This window comes from Lissotriton vulgaris, chromosome 3_1 (genome assembly GCF_964263255.1).
Source record: "Lissotriton vulgaris chromosome 3_1, aLisVul1.2, whole genome shotgun sequence".
NCBI classification, from domain to species: Eukaryota; Metazoa; Chordata; class Amphibia; order Caudata; family Salamandridae; genus Lissotriton; species Lissotriton vulgaris.
Genome location: NC_141689.1, coordinates 2,083,992,784 through 2,084,018,184, shown reverse-complemented (window position 1 = coordinate 2,084,018,184; position 25,401 = coordinate 2,083,992,784). Strand labels below are relative to the sequence as shown.

The 25,401-nt window shown below is 56.3% G+C and overlaps 1 protein-coding gene across 1 annotated transcript in view; it reads left to right on the top strand.

The window, feature by feature from the left end:
- The window catches only part of CEP135 (centrosomal protein 135), a 434,096-nt gene that overhangs the window by 371,486 nt on the left and 37,209 nt on the right, over nt 1-25,401 (top strand). Inside the window, exon 25 of the mRNA XM_086962622.1 lies at nt 2,021-2,176. Within this exon, the coding sequence (XP_086818748.1) occupies nt 2,021-2,176 (156 nt within the window). The remainder of the gene's footprint in view (nt 1-2,020; nt 2,177-25,401) is intronic.

Sequence of the window (25,401 nt, the reverse complement as noted above, 5' to 3'; positions counted from 1 at the left end):
CTTGACAGGGCCTACTCATTGACACTGTCCCATCATTCACCGTTCCCCTACCACCCAGCTCCACCGATGCACCCACCACACAGCTCCACTGATGCACCCACCACACAGCTCCACTGATGCACCCACCACACAGCTCCACCGACACAGCTCCATCGATGCACCCACCTCCACTGATGCAACCACCACACAGCTCCACCGACACAGCTCCACCGATACACCCACCACACAGCTCCACCGAGGCACCCACCATACAGCTCCACCGAGGCACCCACCACACAGCTCCACCGAGGCACCCACCACACAGCTCCACCGAGGCACCGACCACACAGCTCCACCGAGGCACCCACCACACAGCTCCACCAAGGCACCCACCACACAGCTCCACCGATGCACCCACCACACAGCTCCACCGATGCACCCACCACACAGCTCCACCGATGCACCCACAACACAGCTCCACCGAGGCACCCACCACACAGCTCCACCGAGGCACCCACCACACAGCTCCACCGAGGCACACACCACACAGCTCCACCGAGGCACCCACCACACAGCTCCACCGAGGCACCCACCACACAGCTCCACCGAGGCACCCACCACACAGCTCCACCGAGGCACCCACCACACAGCTCCACCGAGGCATCCACCACACAGCTCCACCGAGGCACCCACCACACAGCTCCACCGATGCACCCACCACACAGCTCCACCGATGCACCCACCACACAGCTCCACCGATGGCCCCACCACACAGCTCCACCGATGCACCCACCACACAGTTCCACCGATGCACCCACCACACAGCTCCACCGATGCACCCACCACACAGCTCCACCGAGGCACCCACCATACAGCTCCACCGAGGCACCCACCACACAGCTCCACCGAGGCAGTCACCACACAGCTCCACCGAGGTAGTCACCACACAGCTCCACCGAGGCACCCACCACACAGCTCCACCAAGGCACCCACCACACAGCTCCACCGATGCACCCACCACACAGCTCCACCGATGCACCCACCACACAGCTCCACCGATGCACCCACCACACAGCTCCACCGATGCACCCACCACACAGCTCCACCGATGCACCCACCACACAGCCCCACCGATGCACCCACCACACAGCTCCACCGATGCAGCCACCACACAGCTCCACCGATGCAGCCACCACACAGCTCCACCGATGCAGCCACCACACAGCTCCACCGATGCAGCCACCACACAGCTCCACCGATGCAGCCACCACACAGCTCCACCGATGCAGCCACCACACAGCTCCACCGATGCACCCACCACACAGCTCCACCAATGCTCCAACTAAGCTCCACCAATGCACCCACCACACAGCTCCACCGATGCACCGACTAAGCTCCACCGATGCACACACCACTCAGCGGAACCACAGCATCACTCAGCACCACCACAGCATCACTCAGCGCAACCACAGCATCACTCAGCGCAACCACAGCATCACACAGCGCAACCACAGCATCACTGGTTCAAATATGTTCTTTCAATGTTTCAAGCTGTTTTCAAGCTTTCATGCTTTATTACAAATCACAAAAAGATGTTAATATTTCACTTCTGTTCTTGGATTTTCGTCACAATAAAAAACTAACATAATCTTCACAAAATTATTTACAAAAGTTTAAGCTATTGCCATTACAAATTAAATAAATTATTTAAGTATTAATTATTTTAAAAAATTAAAAGCCATTGTTATTTGTAATATCAATACTTCTAAGTCACGTAAATACAAAACATGTTGCATTACAAATGCTATAGGTGTTTGAGAAAGTTATATCTATTGGCATTGTAAATGACAAAGCTAATAATTTAGCTATTTTAAAAAATAACACATAAATACAAAAAAAAATCATTTATAAGACCAATAGCTCAAACTTTCCTAATGCGAGCCCTATTGCATTTCCAATGCTTGTTCTATTTGTTTATGTTTGAATGCAAAATCAATAAAAGAAATATGAGAGATAAAAAACGTTTTTTTCATTTTGATAGAGAGCGAGCCGTGCAGGAGTTGCGTCGACATGGCCTCTCCACTTCCTCGGTACGGGTGTCATCGCCTCTAAGTTCAACATTAAAATCCCCCTCGCTGTCTCCAGATCGCTCAATCTTAAGGTCCATGGATAGAGGAACAGATAAATCGGGAGAAAAGTAAGTCACGTTAGTGTTTACGTTTATGATTCAGATTCACAGATCATTTGTTTAAGTGCATGTCTTAATCCAAAATCGTGTTATTGTATGCAGGTCACTCGAATGTAATATCGGCTGCTCTGTGACATACCACTTAGATTTTTACGGTTCTCATTGAATGCTTGTGGCAAATAAACTTGTGTCTGCTTTTATAGCTGCATATATCTGTAGGAGTGACTGCTTCTTTACTTTTGCACAATAAATCCTACATCTAATGCCATCTTGAGAACCCATCCTCAGCAGCCATTATGGTCAGGGCCACCGTCCAACCCCCTCACCTGCCCTGTGTTTCCACACCTTTATTAACAAGGGACGTGAGAAGTTTTTCTTTGGAAGGCGGGGGTCATACAACCCCCCGGCCGTATTTAATAAACATGAAAGCAAATAAAAAAAAATTAAATAAACAATTTTTACACAATTATTTATGCCGAAAACTTAATTGGCATTAGATTACAATTCATGTAGACAGGTGTCAAAGGTTAACCTTAACATAGTTCTAATACAGCGTATTCCTATCTTAACTAAAACATTGAATCATAATCATACGTTATTAACTTCTGCATATCCTATTTGGGCCTACGGCAAGGTCACTAACAGGTGTCAGATCCTTATCAACACAGCCACGCCCTCACGTATGAGTGTGCATGCGCAGAGGGCCCGTTTACCGAGAGGGAATTCCCCCCTCACCCCCTCCCCAGGTTACCCTCGTATGCTTCCTGGACTTCATTATATTAACAAAAGGGGGGCCCTTACACTTTGCGCTGTGTACTGACGTCATGGTGCATGTACGGGATGGCCAACCAGCCTAAAGAGAGCGTGACTCCCTCCTACCCCGCACCCAGCTATCTATCCGGATGTACCGCTCCTGGAGTTCTGGAGAGACCCCTTGTCCCTCCCCCTGGGTAACCCCATTCATGCATGGCGCCGCCCCCTAAGGACCTTAAATTGACTGCTCACCAATCATGACCTTACCGCCACAGACCAGCGTAGTTGCCCGACTATCTGCCCCCCCCCCTAACCTCCTACACTGAAAGGTCATGCTCAGACCTAAATCCCCTAAGCCAAGCCATGATGATCTCCAAAAATAAGTAATTCCCCACATCAGTCAGGTGAACCCCGTCTTTTAAGAAGCACCGTTCCCCCCCTGACACACCCATGTGCTATGTTTTGCAGCTTAGGTGACCTAAATAGCCTCTCTACCTTATTGTTGTTCCTCTTTACAGAGTGATTCAACGCTTTGACCGACTCCCCCCCTCCCCCCCCCCCCCACACCCCTCCAATTGGATCTAGGTATCATTTGGGACCAAACTACGGTGCAGCCCTGGCATGTCCTGGCCAACCAACTCACCTCACAGATTATCTCTTCCATCAGGACCCTTCTCCCCAATTTTACAAGATCGTTTCCGCCCAAGTGCAAGATAACTACAGTGGGCGGCGGGGTGTGTCTGTTCCACAGCTCTGTAACAAACCCCCTAAATTGACTGAGGCAGAGCCCCCCTCTCCCATGGATGGACACCTTGAAACCTCCTTGCTCCGCCTTTTGTCTAACTGCCTGCCATGAAAACAGATTTAACACGTTTTACATAAGAGTGACCAATCACCCATACAACATCTGCGTCCTTGTCCCTTGTATGTGTCCGCCGTGGTGAGAATACTTGCTGTAGATGAGTTGGTGACAGTTTCCGCCCTGAGTGACAGGTTCAAGAAACTGAAATATAAGCAAACAAACAAGACAGGCATCAGTCCAATTGTTCTGCCACCCTTACAACATGTGCAGCGCACATAACGCTTGTAACAATTAGAAGACCATCTCCCAATCCTTTTCTCACTGCTATTCAGCAGCCCCCTGGCCGTCGCCTCTGTGGCACACCTATTCGGAACGAATGTGTCCCAAAGTGTTTTGGATTTAAACCAGCTCTGACAATTGTCATAGCCAACACCCTTTTGAATTGGAACTCGGTAAGTGGGGTACCATCTGCATGCATTAACAGTGTTCCCCCCCCCCCCCACCACCCCACCCCCCACTGCGCCTACCCTCTGTTGGAGGAAGGCCTCTACCTGCATTACTGGGCAACATGGGTTCGCTCTTGCCCGATGAAGCACCAGCCCCTTACCACGGGCTTCCTAATCAGTTTTTGAATTCTTAATGGTAATTAACAGCGCATCGCCTAATATCCGAGCGTGACCCAATTGGAGTCCACCTAAGACATCCTGCTTATTGCTAGCCACCTGCTCCCCTATCCTGAAAGCCCCATAAAAGGCCAGTGCAAAGGCAGCTCTAAACAATAGCACTTCCCCTGGTGAACTGCAAACGCCACCCAGAGCATTTAAAAGCAATGCCAGCCGTTCTAAACCTGTTGGTTGTCTAGTGTCAGGAGCAGTTTCCTGGAGGTGCCGCCGCCCCTTCAAAGCCTTCCTCACCAGGAAGCTATTCGTGGGGTCCTTGGTACTTTTAATCTGTGCAAAGAAAGAAACAGCTGCCACGTGTCGGCTTGCTGTCGCCGCAGAGCACCCCTCCCTATGCAGCGCGTCCAAGTATTGGATGAAGTTCACTGAATCATTCCATCTCTCCTCCCAACCCTGCCCCAAAAAGGGGCAGTAAGACAGAAACGCCCCTTCATAAGCTGTTCTTGGCCTGGGTGCTAGGCGAGCTGCCACGAGGTTCTGTAGCTGGGGGCACCAATCTGCCAGAGTGTTTCCGGGAAGTGGGTTGGGGTCGCCTCTGCGATGGTAGATGGTCCCTGAAAACCTGCATCTTGGAGCGAGAGAGTGCATCAGCTGCATTATTTAATACCCGTGGAACATGTTTTGCCCTAAACTGTACGTTCAATTTCATGCACACCAGCACAATATCTTTTAGTAAGCGGAGTATCATCTTACACCGGGCCGCCTGCTGATTGATACATTCCACCACAGTCATGTTATCCGACCAGAAGATTACAGATTGATTACATACATTTTGAGGCCAGACTGTCAATGCAACCCAGATTGGGAATAGCTCCAGGAAACCTATATTAGCTGTCAGACCACTCTCCTCCCACCATGCCGGCCACTGGTGTGCCACCCACTTGTTTCCAAGTATGGCGCCAAATCCTACAGTGCCTGCAGCGTCAGTCCATTAACCTAACTCAGCAGACGTGGTGGGAGGACCGGGCCACACTACCCTTCCGTTGAAACCCTCCAGAAATGCGATCCAAATGCGCATGTCCTGGCGGACCCCCGGCGGCAGCCGCGTGTGGTGGTGCTTTTCCCGCAGGCCAGTCATGGTCTGTGAGATTGAGCGGGAAAATGGTTGTGCCATGGGAATGACCCTCAATGCAAAGTTCAGCTGCCCCACCGTTTGTTGAAGTTGATGAAGTGTCACTTTGTCTTTGGCTAAACACTTGTAATGCTGCTCTAAATTTCCTGATCTTGTCTGTAGGTAACCTAAAATAACCCTCCATGGAGTCTTAATTCGATGCATCCCTTTGTTGTTGCTGGACCCACCGTCTTTCCCGCTGCCAGCGGGACCCCGAAAGCCCGCATGAGCACGCAAAATTCCTGCAATGCCCACGCACACTCCCGAGAATCCGCCGACCCGAGAAAAAGAAAGTCATCCAGATAGTGCATGCCATACTGGTGTCCCGTCACCCGTCTAAAGACCCACTCCAAAAAGGAACTGAATTTTTCAAAATAGGCGCAGGAGACAGAACAACCCATGGGCATACACATATCCATATAGAATTTCCCCTGAAATGAAAAACCTAGCAAATGATGATCCAAAGGATGAACTGGCAGCAGCCGGAATGCAGATTCAATATCTGACTTTGCCAGCAAGGCCCCTGGTCCCAGAGCCCTTAACATATCCACTGCTTGGTCAAAGGAGGCATACCTCACGCTACAGATTTCCTCATTGATGGCGTCATTCAATGATGCACCACTAGGTGCGGACAAATTATGAATCAACCTGAATTCGCCCTCCTCCTTCTTTGGAACAACACCCAGGGGTGAGCAAACAAAATCCTGGACAGGGATGTGATCAAATGGACCTGCTATTTTGCCCAAACGCAATTCCTTACTAATCTTGGCCGCTGCCACCCCCGGATTGGTTCTGACTGACAGCTGATTTCTACACTCAGGGGTCCCTTTGTAATCCTCTCCTGGGATCCTAAAACCGTTCAAAAAACCTTCCTGTAACATCCTAGCAATTGTGTGTTCTGGGTATTTGTTTAGCCAAGGGATCATAGCTTGCACATCAATGGATGAACGTGACATTAGCTGTATATTCCCATCAGTCCTGTTTCTTTTTCCCTTTATCTCCAGAGGATGCTTTTTCCTCTTTTGCGGCATGATGTTTCTGGATGGGAAGGGTGATTACAAATGGCGCATGCATGTCTAAATTTACACGTGCCCTGTGGCCTGGTGCATGATCTCTTATTAAAATCCCAGCAGACCCCTTTTTGACCCCGCTGTTCCCTGCCCCAGGGGCTGAGCCCCCAGACTGCACTGGATGAAAGGGCTGCGAAGGTTTTGAGGTGTAACCTTTGTTCCAGCCTTAGATTGAAGTACTCAGTCGGCTTGCAGTAAAGTGATTAAACCATGATATCGACTCAACCTGGTCCCAGGTAAGTGATGAGTCAAATTCTTTAGCTTTCCTAAAATTCATGTCATAATCCTTCCAAGCAGCGCCCCCATAAATATTATGCAACATTGTCACGCCATTTCAGCCTGCATGTTAGGGGAGCGCTCAGCTATAATAGCCATAAATACAGAGAAGGCCCTGATCCAATTGGTCATAGTTTCCGCTACTCTGAATCTCCCCATTTCCACCCGCCGTTCACCATGAGACATCCAATCTTTTTGCTTCCTAGCATATTCCATTTCCCTGTTATCAACAAACAAAGAAAACATATTGACATATGCACCAGCCCAAATAAATTCCTTCACTTCTCGTGATACATGCCTTGCTAAATGCTCCCTTCTAGAAGATAATGTATCCGGGCCTAGCAACGGTAATGGCATTTCCTTACCACTTCCCCCGGCACCCGCTGGCTCTACAATCTTCTCATTTCCGGTGTTGACCTCTGGTTTTGCCGCTTGGGGTGCGTTTGGAGTATTCAGCCCCACGCCATTTGCGGTAACTATAATCTTTGCCACCATCTTGGTGGAGAAGTGTGGCTCAGGGGTTAGAGGTGGCAGACCCGGAAGCTGAGATCGGCCCTGGACCAGGGTTCAATTCCCCGCCTCGGCGGGTCTTGGGCTAAAAATTTCACAGACTCGATAATTCTCGCTCCGGTGCCTTCTCGACTCACGGGTTCACACTCTGCGACTCTGGGCAATAGCTTGCTTAATCTCCACAACGGCCCCTCGCGGCGGGATGCCTGGCTTTCACCTTGTGGATACCCTGCCGGGGTTATCTCACAGGGGAATACCAGGACGGGTTCCCCTAGCAAGCTCCGGGAAACCCACTGCGGGTAGCTGTGCGCTATATAAGCTCAAATACATTTACATTTACATCTTATGTGCTTCTGCTAACGGATCCTCCCCTATTTCTTTGGTGCCCTCCGCAGATGATAACATCCCCCCCTTTCCCAGCCACGGGAGAACTGCCGCTATCTGAGCCGCTAATTCTGGCGGGACCGGACTATCCACCACTAATGGCGGCACTGAGGTAGAGGTCGGTATGACTGGGACAGGAATCCCCGGTGAAGGGGTGGGGCTGGGCATGGGCACTACCGGGATCACAAAGAAAAACCAAAGGAAATGATGGACGGAGCGTTGACAATACAAGCACTCACCCCCAGTCAACTGATCTGGGTTTAATCCATCACCGTTCTTTAGCCCACTCTGCCACCCCAGTTCAGACATGGCCATATGCAAATCAGTCTGACCCTGTGCCTCATGCCACTACCGGGATCACAACCGGGACTGGTGGAAGTACTGGACCTGGTGTAGGCACTGGTACAACTAGTGCCGGGTTGACGGATTCTGAGGAATAGGCGCGGGGGACATTGATGGCACTATGCTCCCTGGGCCCGCCCCTCCCCCAAACCCCCCCCCCCCGAAGGTTCTTCCCCAAGAGGCTTTGTGTTGTGACCTTTTCCCTTCCACGTTGTAGCCCGCTTCGGGAGTGGGTCCAATTCGCCCCTTGGTTTCGGGGGCACTATCGTTCGCTTACGTCTGCCTGTCGGCCCAGACTGCTCATCCAACCGTTGTTTGAGCTCCGCTCCGCTTTTCCCCAGCTGGTCCACCCTTCCCCATGGTTGCCATACTACGCATCATCCCTTCCAGCATGTGTTCCACGCGGGACCGCTTTGCGCCACGTCGACTAGCCATATCCCTTTCAATTACACAGCCAAGTATACTACGCCCTGGGCTGCGCCAGCACTGTTCTCACCAACCCCACACTTCTTTCCCCTGATGAAGTTGGAGGCACACAGACTGGCCATAAGCACCACGCAACTGTGACCGCGACACACCAGCTAGCCTGGGTGTTGGGCGAGCGTACTCTAGCCCGGCGGCCCTCCAGAAGCAGTGAAATGGAGGCCTGCCTGTGTCCTCTGTTAGCTTTGTCCACCGCTTACTCCCTATCGTCCCAGCAAACAGATGCCCCCCTTACTGTGATCTGCGAAGAGAAAAGATATTAGCATATATTCTGGGCAACTAAGCGCAAACTTATTTAAACCTGGGACTTTTGAGGAGGAGCTACGCGGGCATCCAAGATGGTCGCGTGAGCAGAGAGCTCCCGGGACCCGCACCGCCCTCATCGATCTATCCTTTTGATATCCTGATTATTTTGATGGGCTTTTGAAGTACTACTCTTGCTGATACTGCTGCACTTTTCAGGGCTGGGATCGGACTCTGGGAACCATCTCTACGTCGTCCTACGTTTTCTGGCCTACCCCCGGACGGGACCGGGGTCTCTGCTGCTCTGGATGGCCGAGATGTAATTCAACAACAACGGTCGCCTGGCATCTGCTCAACCGGTGACGTTGTCACTTTCGGTTTCCCTCTGTCTCCGAGCTGACTACCTAGGAAGCAATCCGCATTCCTGGCTCCGGTAGTCTAGCCAGCTGTGCTCTCTGTCTATAGCCCTGGGCCGGCAGGATGCGATTCCTCGTCTAAGTCCCACTTTGGAGACCAGCGGATCGCTGCCATTTCCACCAGGTCCAGGAAGACCCTTCGGGGTGCTGATTCCAATATGGCGACTAAACCCGAGACGGAGAAACGCAGGACGAAGGTGACTACCCGTGGGGGATCGGTCCAATCCAACGTAATGGACCGCTACACTCAACCAAAAGGCTCCCCCAATGCTGCTGGCCGTAGTCTTGAGGACCCGAGGACGGACCTGGTAGCTACATCGGAGGTGTCCCTTCAAGATCTCATGGCCGCCATTGCTGGGATCAAGACAGACATGGGACAACAGTACGAGGCCATCGTATCCAAGATTGACACGGTGGCGGTGGATGTTACCCTTATTAGAGCTGACTTGGCTAAGACCAATGAGAGGGTCAAAGCCTTGGACCTTAAAGCCACCAGTCTGGTTACCGACATGGCGGAAGCACAATCGGAGATCGGTAATTTGCGGTCATCGCACGACCTACTGGCCAGACGCATGGAGGAGTATGATAACAGGGCCCGACGGAACAACATTCGCCTCATCGGGGTGGGGGAGGACAGTGGTGCTGCTTCTATCGATCTCTTGGTCGAAGAATTGATTGTGACCAAACTTGCTCCCGCAGGCCTTAGTAAGTTCTTTGCGGTCGAGCATGCGTACCGCTTCCTGGGTGGACAGATCAAGCCAGGGGCTCCCCCGAGGCCTATCATTGCTAGGCTATTCCACTTTCGGGACCGGGACGCCATCCTTCAGGCCTCTCGTAGACATGGTCCGCTGAAATTTGAGAACAGCTCCATTTCCATCTACCCTGACTTCACTCCTCAGGTGCAGCGGCAACGATCCGGATTCCTGGGTGTGAAACGTCGATTGCGGGACTTGGGACTTAAGTACGCGATGCTGTTCCCAGCTCGTCTTTGCATCGAGTATAGAGAACGTACTTTCTTTTTTGATCAACCGGACAGTGTTGGCGATTGGTTGGACTCATTGCCCAAGGAGGACACCGAGAGCGGAGGCCCCGGAGGCGGGGACGGGGGTGCATCGGCACGTGAGTGACATTTTGGTTCCTGAGGTTCAATCCTGGGTCGTATTATTTACAGAGTATTGTCTATATGCTTTCACTATTTGGCCCGGGGGTGGGGCGGGGTGGGATTGTCTCCCTTCCTCCTCAGGGGTTCTTTGTGTAGAGTTTGATGAAGGGGCGACAGGCACACTGCAGTTTGGGGTGGCTTCTAAGTCAGCAGGGGTGCAGGGTGGGGGGTGTTGTAACGGGTGCTTGGTTGGGGGTGGGGGGGGTTCTGGTTGTTCTTTGTGTTTTATATATGGTTTCTCACATGGTACTTTTTCATTTGCTTTTATCCTTAGTTCTGGGGTTCCGGGAGGGGGTGGTTTGGAGGTTCTACGGGGATGGGGGGGGGTGATATGAAAGTGCTGTCTTGGAACGTTAATGGTCTGGGAGACAGGATTGAGCGTGGTATTGTGCTTCAATTTATCAGACGCCATTCCACTGATGTGGTTTTGCTGCAGGAGACCCACTTGATAGGGAACGCTTGTAAAGCCCTGGATCGCCGAGTTTACCGACTGGTGGCACATGCGGGTTTCACTTCCGGTTCCCGGGGGGTTGGCATAATGGTAAAATCCTCCCTGCCCCTTGAGATAGACAAAGTCACACTTGATGATCGGGGCCGATATGCTGCTGTTTCGGGGAGGTGGGAGGGAATGCTGCTTGTAATAGTTGCTGCTTGTAATAGTTGCTGTTTATGTTCCTCCGGGACTCCAGGCTACTACGTATGCTGATCTTGGTAGGACCCTCCTAGGGCTTCCGGACGGTGTCCTTATAATGGGTGGGGACTTTAATTCGGTGGTTTCGGGTGAATGTGACCGGCTGCCCCCCAGGGTTTTGCCTTCGTCCCAATTGTGGCTGACTGAGTTGATTGAGACTTTTGGGTTAGTGGATGTCTGGCGGATGTTGCACCCTACACAAACCCAGTACACTTTCCACTCAGGTGCCCACGGCAGCCTTTCGAGGATTGATTATTTTCTGATGTTAACTGCTAATACCTCCTTGGTGCGTGGGGTCCGACATCTTCCCAGAGGTATCTCTGATCATTCCCCCCTGTTACTTGAAGCTTCGGTGGGAGACGGGTCTGGAGGTAGGGTCCCCCCTCTTCATCCTTGGCATTTTAGGAATCCTCAGCTTCGTTCAGACCTGGCTAAGGCCATTGACTGTTTTTTTTTTTTTTTTTTTTTTTTGGAAGACGTTTATTATTGCGAGAAAAAATGCAGTACATATAGCCAAGCCTACAACCCTGCGGGCCGGCTGCAAGTAGTCTGTGCATTGTTGGGGCATAGGGTGCAGGGGAAGGCATTGTGCATTGTCTCGTTCGTTGTCTGGTGTGCTTTGTCACAGATAGTTGGTACAAATTTCTTACATTTATTGCACGACCATTCCTGTAATTGACGTCTCATTTTACATTTTTCTATAACTCAACCATTAACTCCTCAACATAAAAACAGGGCTGCTCACTACGGTGTGTCCCATTGTGTCTGTGGTGCCAGTGCCGCATCACGTACCTACGGCGCGCACGGCACCATCGTCCCATCTACTTGCGAGGTATGCGCTGGTGGCGCTTCAGTGGGATGTGGGATCTGTGGCTCGCTTGCAAGGGTAGCTGTAAAGCTGGTGGGGTACGGGCCCGGTGAGCGGTGATGTCACCCAAACTGCCGGTTCAGTGCACGGCGTGTGTGGCAGGACATATGTGTCTCCCTATTTGCACTGACTGCGGGTGTCACCTGCTCCCGCGTTCCCTGGCGAGGGTTCAAGTAGCGGCACCTATCCGCCGCTGTGTGGTGGTGGGTGTATACGCAGCTAGTAAGAATAGGAGTGCGAAACGTTTAACGTGGGGTTGTGTTGGGGGTGCCAGGAAAAGGGGGGTGGGGAGTGTACTCGTGGGGGTTGTGTCTAGGCTATGGTACGAAGTGCAGTGGCCGGGCCATTGTGTGGTGGAGAGCCCCAGTGTGTGTGTGTGGCCAATTATGGTCGCGGCCCGTGTTCCGGGGGGTCGGTGTTGCCCATCTGGGGGGGGGGGGGTGCGCAGCGCGCAGTCCTATCTATGGTGTCGCCGCTCGCGGGGCGCCTACCCCTCTCAGTTGTCTCTGCGTGAGTCCCCTGGCCTCGCCCTCCTCCCGCAGGGCTCCCAGGATGTCATCCCAGACGTGTGCGATCGGGAACTGTCGCAGACCTGCTATCTCCTCTCCGCGCAGCGCCGTGCCCTCTGCTCTGGCCCAGTTAATAAAGGATGTGTACCAGTGTGCGGGGGTTGGTGGTTCTCTTCTTTTCCAGTGTCTGGTGAGCAGGCGTTTGGCCGTGATAAGGCCTAGGTCCCAGAACCGGGCCTGTGTTTTATTTTGTTTAGTCCTCTTGTATAGCCCAAGAACGCATGCCTCCCACGTGTTAGGTAGCCCCGGGCCTGTGCTGTGCGTCAGGAGCGATGTCACCTCCCCCCAGTATGCGGACAGGGTCGGGCAGCTCCAAAGCATGTGCAAGATGTCGGCGTCCCGCAGGTCGCACCTGGGACAGGCTGCGGTATCCGTCGCGAAGTATTTATTTATTCTGTCAGGTGACAGATATGCCTGATGCAGTATGTACAGCTGAATAGTACGGAAGCGGGAGTTACGCGGGACGTTCACAGGGCTGGCTAGGACCAGTTTCCATTCTTTGTCTGTCCATTCCCTCCCTCGGTGAGCTGCCCACTTGTCCCTAATCGGTTGTGTGGTCCTCTGGGTGTGTATGAGGAGCGCCTGTGCCAGCCAGTGTGTAATATGCGAGCCTCTGCCCATAACATGTAGGTATTGGATCAAGTGATGGAGCGGTGGCTCCTCCTGGATATCCCCCCAGGACTCTGTGTACGTCCTCATCACTGACGCATGGAGCAAGAATTGCCCCGCCGGTAGGCCTGTGCTCGCTGATAGTTCCGCGAAAGGAAGCAAGCCCCCGTCCGTGTAGAGGTCTCCCATTGTCTCTACTCCGGCTGCAGACCAGGGCTCCATGTTGCGCAGTGACACCATCCCATTCCTTCGGGGGGTGCCCAGTAGGGGAAGGGCGGGGGCGTATGGCCTGACGTTCTGTGTCAGCTTCAAGCAGCGAAGGAAGCATTTGCGGGCTACGGCCATGTGAAGGGGCAGAGGGCGAGGACCTTTGGTCAGCGGGTGAAACAGTGCACACACCTGTGGATGCGTCCATTGGTAGTCCGCGTTGGCGGTGTCATCCAGGTGCGTGTCGCTGAGCCAGTATGTGACCCACTGCAGCTGGGCTGCCAGGTAGTACAATTCCATGTTAGGGACCGCCAGCCCTCCCTCCGACGTCGGGGAGTACAGCTTCGCCAGGGCCACTCGCGGGCGCCCCGCGTTCCAGATCAAGCCGCGGAGCATCGACTCCAGTTCGCGGAAGATCCTTGTGGGGACATACATTGGGACATTTGCAAAGTGATAGAGTAGTCTCGGTAGCGCAATCATTTTAGACAGGGCAATCCGGCTAGGCACATTCAATGGCAGGGTCTTCCAGAAGTTCATCTGGGCCCTCAGCGAGGACACGGCGCGCACCAGGTTGCCCTCCAGTATATTCTGCGGGTCTCTGTAGATTTGTAGCCCGAGGTACTTGAACGTAGTCGGGTACCAGGTAAGCCGGGCGCCACCGAGGTGTACCTCGCATTCCTCCAGCTCCGGGCTGAAGGCGTATACACCGGACTTGGTCCAATTGACCCTGAGGCCCGACACCTCCCCAAAGGTCCGGAATATGTCCGACAGTGCTGCAGGCACCGCAGTGAGGTCTCGCACATAGAGTAATAGGTCGTCCGCGTATAGCGAGACCGTGTGCATCCCGTCAGCCAGCGGGATCCCCCATTCCACTCCCTTGTCCCGCAGTAGAGCTGCCAGGGGTTCTATGGCCAGGGAGAAGAGAAGGGGCGACAGGGGGCAGCCTTGTCTGGTGCCCCTGCGTACCTGCACCGTCTCCGACAGTAGCTTGCCCGTCCGCACGCGGACGTTGGGTCTCTGGTATAGCAGCCCGACCATGTCCATGAAGGCTTCCCCCACGCCAAGTTTGTCTAGCACCGCACCCAAGTACGGCCACTCCACCGAGTCGAAGGCCTTCTCTAGGTCTAAGACGAGGCACCCCGACCTCGGCCAGTGTGTGGTGGCCGCTTCCTGGACTCGGAAGAGGCGTCGCAAGTTGCGGGAAGTGCTCCTCGCCGGCATGAACCCGTTTTGGTCGGCATGTACCAGCGCCGGGACCTCCAGGGTCAGGCGGCGGGCCAGCAGGGAGGTGAATACCTTGTAGTCCGTGTTCAACATGGCTAAGGGCCTGTAGGACCCCATACACGTGCCATCCCTGCCTGGCTTCAACAGCGAAACCAGGTTCGCCTCATTAAGCGAGGTCGGGAGCGCTGAGTCTTCGATCGCATGTGTATATAGTTTGAGCATCTCCGGGACCAGTACATCCGAGCAGGCCTTGAAGAACTCGGCAGGTAGGCCGTCGGGGCCAGGAGACTTGCCGTTGGACAACGCGAAGATGGCCTCTCGCATTTCTTCCTGGGTAAATGGGCCCCCTAAGTCTCCCTGCTGCGCGTCCGTCAGGGAAGGCAGCTGGATATCAGCAAGGAAATCCGCGATGGTAGCCGCAGTGACCCTCTGCTGTGACTTGTATAGGGCTTGGTAGTGCCCCACAAACGCCCGGTGTATCCTACTTTGTGTGTACGCGATCTCCCCTTCAGCCGTCCGGATAGCGGATACCGGTTCCGTGCGGGACTCCTGCTTGACCAGCCAAGCCAGTAATCTCCCCGGTTTGTCGCCGTGCTGGTGCACCCGCGCAGAGTGGGCCGCGAAGTTGACGTGCCTCAGTCTCTCCAGTAGTGCCGCATGTTCCTCGCGAGCCTCCCGTAGTTGGTCACCCGCGCCGGACACCGCCTCCCGCTCCCAATGGAGCAGGTCCGCCTCCACCCTGCATAGGTCAGCTTCCAGCTTCCTCTGTATGCTCCCTTGTGTACTCAAGCAGTGACCCCGTATCACCACTTTGAAGGCGTCCCATTCCACACTTGGGGAGGACGCCGTGCCCGAGTTGTCGGTGAAGTACTGCGCTACTCGGGCCTGTAGGGCGTCTCTGAAGGGGGCGTCGAGTAGGAGGGCGGGTTGTAGCCGCCACGTGGGGATGGGTGGGTGCGGGCGCTCCCATGCTATTGCCAGCGTGTGTGGGTTGTGGTCTGAATGTGTCCGACCGAGATATTGTGACCCAGTGATTTGCGGCAGCATTTCCGTTGTCACCATGAATCTATCTAGGCGGACATGTAGCGCGTGTGCCCCCGAGTAATATGAGTATACCCTAGTGTCTGGGTTGTGCGCGCGCCATGCATCCTTGAGGTCCCACTGTGTTGCCCATCTGGTGAACGCCTTTGTAGCCCCTAAAGATGTAGCATCCGGCCTGGGTGGGGTCGAGCGGTCCAGTACAGGATCTAGCACTGTGTTGTAGTCTCCTCCCAGTACCCAGGGGACCCCGTGCCAGGGCGCCAATTTTTCCGATAGGTGTGTCAGGAAGCTTCCCTGGTCTGTGTTCGGAGAGTAAACAGACGCCAGTACTACTGGTTGCCCGTCCATCCTACCCCTCACAAGCACATATCTCCCCCCCTGGTCCGTGAGCACTTCCGACATCGTGAAAGGGGTGCCCGGCCTAACCCACAGTAGTGTCCCACGGGCAAACGAGGAGTATTCTGTGGCGTACAATTGACCCCTCCACCTGCGCCGCAGTGCAGCCACTTCCGCCCCGCATATGTGTGTTTCCTGCAGGAGTGCGATCTGTACCTGCTGCCTTTTCAGGTAGGAGTATATCTGGTATCTGCGCGCGGGTGTGTGCATTCCTCTAATATTCCAAGTGCATATCTTGATCGAAGTCATATTAGCGGTGCGTGCTCCACCCCGTCCCCCGTGTCAGCAGCAGTTCCACCAGGGGCTCTCCCATCGCTATCTACAGCATGCCCAACCCCACCCCCCGTAGTACACTCAATATTGTTCAGGTAGACATTAGGTAGGGGAAAAACAACAAACAACATTAACCAACTGTGGGCAAGACCCACTGAAATACCAAAGGGGCAGTGGTGAAACGAGCCACCGTCCATAATCTCAATTGAGAGGGACAACATTTCCAGTCTAAGGGGCAGTGTGCATAAGCACGGTTAAGGCTAGGAGGAAGATTAGTCTGTTAAAGGGATTCCAGTTCCATCCCCGAGCCTCAGTTTGCAGGCCGTTTGCTGGCCACCGGTTGTGGACCGGCGCATGGCATCGCTCTGGTCCCATGGAGCCCCGCCTGCAGGGACCCCGGCCATCGGGGGGGAAGGGTCGCGGTTCTGTGCGTGCTCTCGGCCTCAGTCATGGAGGGCACCCCACCTCGTCCAGGCCGCAGCAGCAACCGGCCAAGGAGGAGCACGGGTCAAGGGGCGACCCCACCTTCGCCAACCCCGCAACCACCAACGCCAATCAGGCTGTACTCACTGTTTCTGCAGTCCGCTGTCCATTCCGTTGTCAGGGGGGGAGAGGAGCGCACCTCCAGTTGCACCCGGCGCTGGCTGCGCCTCAGTGTCCCGCCGGCCGCTGTTTCTTCCCCCCCTTCCCGTACGATCATTTTCCTGGCCTCCCCTGCGGTGCTAGTGGATCAGGTCTGAGGTTTGCGGCGTGACCACTGGCAATTCCACAGAGATCTGTGAGTTTGGGATCCCGTAGATGGCTTCGTCGTCATCGCTGGGCGCTGGCTGCTGCCCGTCCTCATGGTGTGATTCCTGGGAGGGTGGGTTGCTGAGCTGAGAAACTTTCCGCATCGCATCGCGCTGTTCCTGAAGCATCTGATCCAACGGAGGAGAGTGTCGTGACCCTTCTTCTGTCCGCTGGGACTGTTGAGTTCCGTGCCTCCGGCGGTGTCGTGGGCCGCGCCGCCTGGGCCTTGTCTCGCCCCCACGATGGTGCTTGGGTGCTGCGTCCGTGCCTCCGTCCAGCCACTCGCTGACCTCCCCGGGGGTCCCGAAGAAGTACGTGTTGTCCCCCGCCACCACTCTCAGCTTTGCGGGGAAGAGCAGGGAGTATTTGAGGCCTGCAGTGCGTAGCCTCTTCTTTACCTCCAGGAAGTCGTGTCTCTGGCGTTGCACCTGGATGGTGTAGTCGGGGAAAAACATGATCGCCGCATTGTCTATGCGAATTTCACCCATCTTCCTCGTTTCCCGCAGCACTGTGTCACGGTCCCTGTAGTTAAGGATCCTGAAGAGTAGCGGCCTCGGGTTGGCGCCGGTCGCGTAGGGCCTGGTCGGCACACGGTGCGCGCGTTCCACGACAAAGTGGGGTGACAGCGTGCCTTCAGGCAACAGTGTCCGCAGCCAGTCTTCCACATGTTGGGCTGGGCGGTCCCCTTCCCATTTTTCCGGGACCCCTACGAGCCTGACGTTGTTGCGTCTCGCCCTCCCTTCCGCATCTTCGGCCCTATCTTCCAGGAACTCTACTCTGTTCAGTAGGTCCTGCACGTGTCTGTCCGTTTGGGTGACTTTGGGCTCGATCTCCTTCACCGCGCCTTCCAGGACCTTGGTTCGGTCTGACAACTTCCTGTGGTCGTCTCGCAAGAGGGTCAGGTCCACAGCCACGCCGTCTATCTTGGACTCCAGGGAGGTCCTGGTCTGTTGTAGCGATTGTTCCATTCGCTCGACGGCCGCCAGCACGCTGTCCAGTCTCGTGGCCAATTGTTCGGCAGCCATTTTGTCGAGCTGCTTGTTCGCTTTTCCTTTCTGCTGGGCTCCACCAGTCCTGGTGCGGGTCCTCGCCCCCCCTGACATGTGTGAGGGCGCTCTCTTAGCAAAGTTATTGTCTCCGCCACTCAGTTAGCACCTCTGTTTGGTACCTCTGGGGTCACCTCCCACCTGGGTTGGAGGTCCGTGTGTCCGGGGTTCCCCCCCGGTCGTGGCCGGTGCCCCCGCAGGGGGGGGAGGGGGGTCCGGTGGTTCCCCTCCTCTCTGTGGCCGTGCAGCCCCCAGCGTAGTGGGCGTCCCAGGGGTCCTAGTATCTCGCGTGTGGCGGATCTCTCCTTCCTGGCCCGCTATCCCCCTGCGCGTGTGGCCGTGCGGAGGGGGGGGTCGGGGGGGGGGGGGGGGGGGTAGTCCGCAAGTGCCTCCTCAGGTGCCCTCACTGCGGGAGGGGGGGGAGGGGGCACGGTCGCTGCGTCACCAGCCGATTATTGCAGGCCTGGCCGGGGGCACCGGTCCGTGTTGGCGAGTAGTAGCTGGTCCCTCCGCCCCGGCCCCTCCGACTCCGCCAGGTGTTGTGTGGCGCCCCAGGGGTCGCCCGACTCACCCCCTCCTCACCAGGTCGATTCTCGCCCCTCGGGCGCCTCAGGCGCGCCGGCGGTCTCCTCGCTGGGTTTACGGCGTCCTTTCGTCAGGGCGGTAGCTACAGGCTGTGTCTCCGCCGAGTCCTTTGCGATCGCTTTCCGGGCGGCGGCCCTCGGGGAGTGTGGGTCGGGCGCGGTGGCGGTTTGTAGGCGGCCTCTCCGTCCCGGTCACTCCGTGGTTGCCTGTGTGCCCGTGGCTCCCCGGACAGCGCCTGATGTTGCGCAGCGTCCCAGGGGCCGCCCGACTCTCCCCCTCCTCACCGGGCAGGTCGCGCTCCCGGGCTGCCTCACAGGGGCTGCGACGCTGATGCCGGGCCGTCGTGGTTCGCTGGTCGCATCGGAGGTGGCGAGGCTGGCCTCCGCTGTACCCCCGGTGGTCACTCTCGGTGCAGCGTCGGTCCGCCAGCGGCCCTCAGGGAGTGTGGGCCGGGGCCTACACGCCGGGCCCAATCCTCGGTCTCTCGTGGTGTCCCTGCCGGCCGGGAGGTCCCCAGGCCCGCAGGAGGGTTGCAGGACAGGCCGGGGTCTGGCCCGATGGAGCCCTGGGCTAAAAGTCAGCCAGGCTGCCGAGATGACCTCCGCGGGTGTCCGCCTGCAGTTTCCGGCGGTTTCCGTGTACTTTAGCGGATAATAGGCTCGGGGAAGGGGAGCTTTTCACGGAGCTCTACCCGAGCACGTCCTCCGCCATTGCGTGCTTAGCCACGCCCCCTAAGGCCATTGACTGTTACTTTGACGAGAATGAGGGATCCGTCTCTTCCCCTACTATCTTGTGGGAGGCTTTTAAGTCCGTCATATGGGGTTCCGCGTTGTCCTATCTGAAAGAAACACGTTAGTGTTAGATTCCTTACCTTAGAATATCCCCAGGCGTCAGTCTGGATCCGGAAACTTTTGCGTAGCAGTACCCCTGTGCGTCGGTAGGCGTCGTCTGCAGGCGTCCCCTGCGGCTCCGCGTCCGTCGTTGGCGTCGTGCGCCGTGATGACGTCGCTGGAGTATATAGACGCCGCCTCCGCGCGCTGACGTCAGTTCTTCTTTTTTCCGCGCCAGTGGACGCAGATCTGAAGAGCAGTACTCCGGTCTTTGACCAAGTTTTTTTTCGAATTGTTATCACTTTGTGCCTGCTAGGATGCCTGGGTTCAAGCACTGTGATGACTGTGAGCGCACGATGTCGGTCACAGACCATCACCGCCTCTGTCTCCGGTGTCTGGGCCCCGACCACGACGTGGACTCCTGCGTCGACTGCCGGGCCCTCACCAGCATAGCTAGACGGGAGCGGTCCCGCAAGCTACTGGAGCTCCGGGTGTCGGCCCCACGTCGGGACCGGGAGCGGTCCCGGTCCGGCCGGAGGTCAAGAGAGTGTTCGAAGGAGCGGTCGCGGGGCCGCGCCGAGCGTTCCGGAAGTCGACACCACTCGTCATCCTCGTCAGGTAAGAAACACAAGAAGTCGGGGCGTCGTCATCGTACCCCCGACTCCCCCCGACGCTCGCGCGATGCGGCCGGGGGTTCGGGTGACCCCAACCCCGCGGCTCCGCGAGAGTCGCCGGCGCGGCCTGCCCCATACCCTCGGGTCCCTGGGCACGGTGCGACGCCTGAGGAGATAGAGGCGTTCCTCATGGCCATGAGGGCCCTGTCTCCTCCGGCGGGTTCCACGGCGCCTGCGGGCCCAGTGAACCCGTCCGGGGGCCCTAGCGGTTCTGCTGACCCTACCTCGACGCCGTCGGATGCTCCGACTCCGGCGCCGCCGGCGGCGCCGATCCCGGCGCCGCTAGGGCCTTCAGGGTCGACGCCGGATGGACGCCCATCCAACCCGGCGCAGATTCCAACGGGGTTGCCCACGGCTCCGCCTCCGCGCGGCGCCGGTTCCTCGGTGCCGGCTTCGGGCGGCACTGGGGCTCCGGCGCCGGCTCCGGGCGGCGCCGTCCCCTTACCTTCACCGACGCCGGACGCGGGGCCGGACGGGCGTCGCTCGACGCCGGTCCCGGCGCCGATGGGGCCCATGAACCCCGAGGAGCCGGTCTACATCGTTGACTCCGAATACGGAGAAGATGAAGAGTTCGGTGAAGGTTGAGAGGGGTCTGAGGACCCTCTGTCACGCGAGTGCCAGTATGACCCGGACTGGACAGGTGACTTGGGGGATGCCAGTGGTCTGGACGACTCTCCTAACCCTGGTCTGATCTCTCCTCCTTCCGTGGCATCGGTGGAGGGAGCTGCATATTCTGTGGTGCTGATGAGGGCTGCCAAGGCCTTACACCTTGAGCTCCCCGTCGCGGCCGTGAGGCCTAACATCCTCACCGAGGTCTTCAAACCACAGTCATGCCCACAGGAGCCACTGCTGCCGTTTAATGAAGCCTTGTCGGACGTTCTGTTGGGCACGTGGTCCAGGCCCGCTTCAGGTGCGCCTGTCGATCGGAACGTGGCCAGGCGCCACCGTCCTTGTCCGGACGACCCCAAGTTCCTGTCTACCCACCCCACTCCTGAGAGTCTGGTGATCCAGGCCTCGACCTCCCAGTCCGCATTCCCGTCGGCCCCACCCGACCGGGAATCCAAGAGGTATGACCAATTTGGCAAGAAGGTCTTCTCGTCCATTAGTTTGGGCCTGCGGTCTTGCAACACCGCCTGCCTCTTGGGCCGCTACACCCACTCTGTGTGGGATACGGTCGCGGAACTGCTGCCAGAATGCCCCATGGAGGTGCGGGCAAAACTCGGTCAGGCTGTGGCTGAGGGCCGAGATGCAGCGAAATATTCGATACGGTGTGGTCTTGATACGACCGACTCGCTAGGCAGAGCTATGTCAACAACGGTGGCGATTCGTCGCCACGCCTGGCTGAGATCCGCCAATTTTTCGGCAGATGTCCAGAGTACATTGATGGACATGCCGTTTGATGGCTGTCACCTGTTCGGTGACAAGGCGGACCACGCGCTGGAACGCTTCAAGGACTCCAGGGTTACGGCCAAGTCCTTGGGTCTCTCGACCCAGCGTCAGCAACCGGGTTCGTTTCGCCCCTTTCGTGGCCAAGGAAGGGGCGCCCCCACACGTGCTGCCAGCCACGCGCCGCAACAATCCTTTCAACGCGGTGGCGGCCGTGGAAACCGCCGTGGCGGCGGTCGGGGACAACGGCGGGGTCAGACCACACCCTCCCCCGCAGCATCTACCCCAAAATCCTCCTAGTCCGTGCTTTCGGCCCCATGTGACGCCAGTGGGTGGCAGGGTTCGCCATCACCACGCTCACTGGCGCACGATCACTTCGGACAGGTGGGTGCTGCAAATTGTCCGAAGGGGCTACTCCCTCCCCTTCGAGACCTCTCCTCCAGCCATGCCACCACAGAACCACCGTGTGTCGGGGGACCACTTGACACTTCTGCAGGAGGAAGTTACGGCCCTCTTGGCCAAGGGGGCCATCGAGCGCGTTCCTGGGCCAGAAGTAGGGCGTGGTTGTTATTCCCACTACTTTCTGGTGCCCAAGAAGGACAAGGGGGGCCTACGTCCTATCTTGGATCTAAGGAACGTCAACGGCTTCCTCCGGAAGGAGAAGTTCAAGATGTTGACGTTAGCTCAGGTCTTGGCTGCTCTAGACCCACAAGACTGGATGGTAGCGTTGGACTTGCAGGACGCCTATTTTCACATCCCCGTCCTGCCGGCCCACCGGCGTTACCTGCGGTTCACGATAGGCCTGGAGCACTTTCAGTTTATCGTGCTTCCCTTCGGCCTTACCAGCGCCCCACGGGTGTTCACAAAGGTGATGGCGGTGGTCGCAGCCCATCTGCGCAGGTTAGGGGTTTCAGTCTTCCCCTACCTAGACGACTGGTTGTTGAAGGCGGGCTCGCCCCAGACAGTCGTCCACCACCTTCAGATGACGGCAGACCTCTTGCACGACCTGGGGTTCTCCATCAATGTGCCGAAATCACACCTGTGTCCCTCTCAAAAGCTCCTTTTCATCGGAGCGGTTCTGGACTCGGCGCAGTTTCGGGTTTATCCTCCGGAACGGCGGGTTCGGGATATTCAGGCTTTGATTCCCATCTTTCAGCCGCTATCCCGAGTTTCGGTCAGGTTGACGCTGCGGCTGCTGGGACTGATGGCTTCCTGCATCCTTCTGGTGCATCACGCCCGGTGGCGGATGCGGGCTCTGCAGTGGGACCTGAAGTTTCAGTGGGCCCAGCATCAGGGCAACTTGTCCGACCACGTCTTGATCTCGGAGGGCACTGCGAGACAACTGCAGTGGTGGCTTACGGACCGCGATTGGGTCAGGGGCAAGTCCCTCTCCCTTCCCCAACCGGAGCACGTTGTCGTGACGGACGCGTCCCTCCAGGGCTGGGGTGGCCACTTGGGAGAGGCAGAGATCAGAGGCATCTGGTCTCCGGCGGAGTCCCGGCTCCATATCAACCTGTTGGAGCTGCGGGCGATTCGTCTGGCACTGAAGGCATTCCTCCCCTTTGTCAACGGGAGTGTAGTGCAGGTGTTCACCGACAACACCACCGCCATGTGGTACTGCAACAAACAGGGCGGAGTGGGGTCGTGGACCCTTTGCCAGGAGGCTCTGCGCCTCTGGCAATGGCTGGAACGTCAGGGCGTGACTCTGACGGTTCAACACCTGGCAGGTTCTCTGAACGCCAGGGCGGACGAACTCAGCCGTCGGTGCTCGATGGATCACGAATGGCGTCTGAACTCGGACGTGGCGCAAGGCATCTTTCTGCAATGGGGAGAGCCTTGGTTAGATCTATTCGCCACAGAAGAGAACGCGCAATGTCATCAGTTCTGCGCGTTGGAGTTTCCAAGACGGCACTCGCACGGCGACACCTTTCGGCGCGAGTGGAGTTGCGGTCTGTTATACGCCTTTCCGCCTATACCACTTCTGCCCAGAGTGCTGAAGAAGATCAGGCGCGACCGGGCCCAAGTTATCCTTGTGGCTCCGGACTGGGCTCGAAGGTATTGGTATCCCGAGCTACTCAGCATGTCAGTCGGTCCCCCGATCCGCCTGCCCCTTCAGGAGGACCTTCTGTCGCAGCAGCAGGGGACGGTCCTCCACCCGAACCTGTCCAGTCTCCACCTCCATGCTTGGAGATTGAGCGGCGGCAGTTGAGGCCATTTGACTTGCCTCCTGAAGTCTGTGATGTTATTCTGGCAGCCAGGCGTCCCTCCACTAAGTCGGTATACGCCTGTCAGTGGAACAGATTTGTGGCATAGTGCACAGCAAAGGCTGTGGATCCTCTTTCTGCCCCTCTTTCGGAGGTTCTTCTGTTTCTTCTTTCTCTTGCCCAGCAGGGCTCTGCTCTGGGCACTATCAAGGGCTACCTTTCTGCCCTTTCAGCCTTTTTGAGGCTTCCTGATCAGCCTTCTTTGTTCAAATCCCCGATTGTAACTCGATTCTTGAAAGGCATCACTCACATGTTTCCACCTGTTCCGTTTGTGATGCCTCAGTGGGATTTGAACCTGGTTCTGACCTTTCTAATGTGTGCTCCCTTTGAGCCCCTTCATTCTTGTCCTCTCCGTCTCCTGACTTTAAAGACGGCTTTCCTGGTTGCCATCACCTCTGCCAGGAGAGTGAGTGAGCTCCAGGCTCTTTCTGTCAAACCTCCTTTCCTGTCCATTCATCCTGATAAGGTGGTTCTGAGGACTAGACCTTCTTTCCTGCCCAAGGTTGTTTCGGCCTTTCACATCGGGCAGTCCATCACCCTCCCTTCCTTCTTCCCGCCTCCGCATCCTTCAAAGGATGAAGAGCGGCTCCATCGTCTGGACCCAAAACGTGCGCTTTCATTTTACATGGATCGCACACGCCAGTTCCGGGTGGATGACCAACTGTTTGTTGGCTACGTGGGTGCGAAGAAGGGACGGGCGGTCTGTAAACGTACCATCTCTCGATGGGTCGTCCTCTGCATCAAAGCGTGCTACTCTTTGGCTCGGAAGGAGCCTCCTGTTGGGCTGAGGGCCCATTCCACTCGGGCCACGGCGGCTACTACTGCCCTGGGCCGGGGAGTCCCTTTGCAGGACATTTGCCAAGCGGCTACGTGGGCCTCGCTGCACACCTTTGCGAGGCACTACTGCCTGGACAGTCAAGTCCGGAGGGATGGCTTCTTTGGCCGTTCTGTCCTCCAGGACTTTCTGGTGTAGTATGGTATTGGTTCGCAGACCCACCACCGGGGTTGGTATTGCTGGGGTATCTATTCTAAGGTAAGGAATCTAACACTAACGTGTTTCTTTCAGATGAACAAGTTACTTACCTTCAGTAACGATATATCTGTAAGAAACATTAGTTAGTGTTAGATTCCTTACCGAACCCTCCCATCCTCCCCGTTCTGCGAACTGATACCTAGGGTTAAGGTCATCCCTTTCAGGGCCCTAGTTTCAAAAGGCACCAGTGTTGGTTCTCTCATGGCTCTGCGTCTTCTGGCGCGGAAAAGCTGTGTACAAAGAACTGACGTCAGCGCGCGGAGGCGGCGTCTATATACTCCAGCGACGTCATCACGGCGCACGACGCCAACGACGGACGCGGAGCCGCAGGGGACGCCTGCAGACGACGCCTACCGACGCGCAGGGGTACTGCTACGCAAAAGTTTCCGGATCCAGACTGACGCCTGGGGATATTCTAAGGTAAGGAATCTAACACTAACTAATGTTTCTTACAGATATATCGTTACTGAAGGTAAGTAACTTGTTCTTATTGCAGATGATAAGAAGGCCAGGAGAG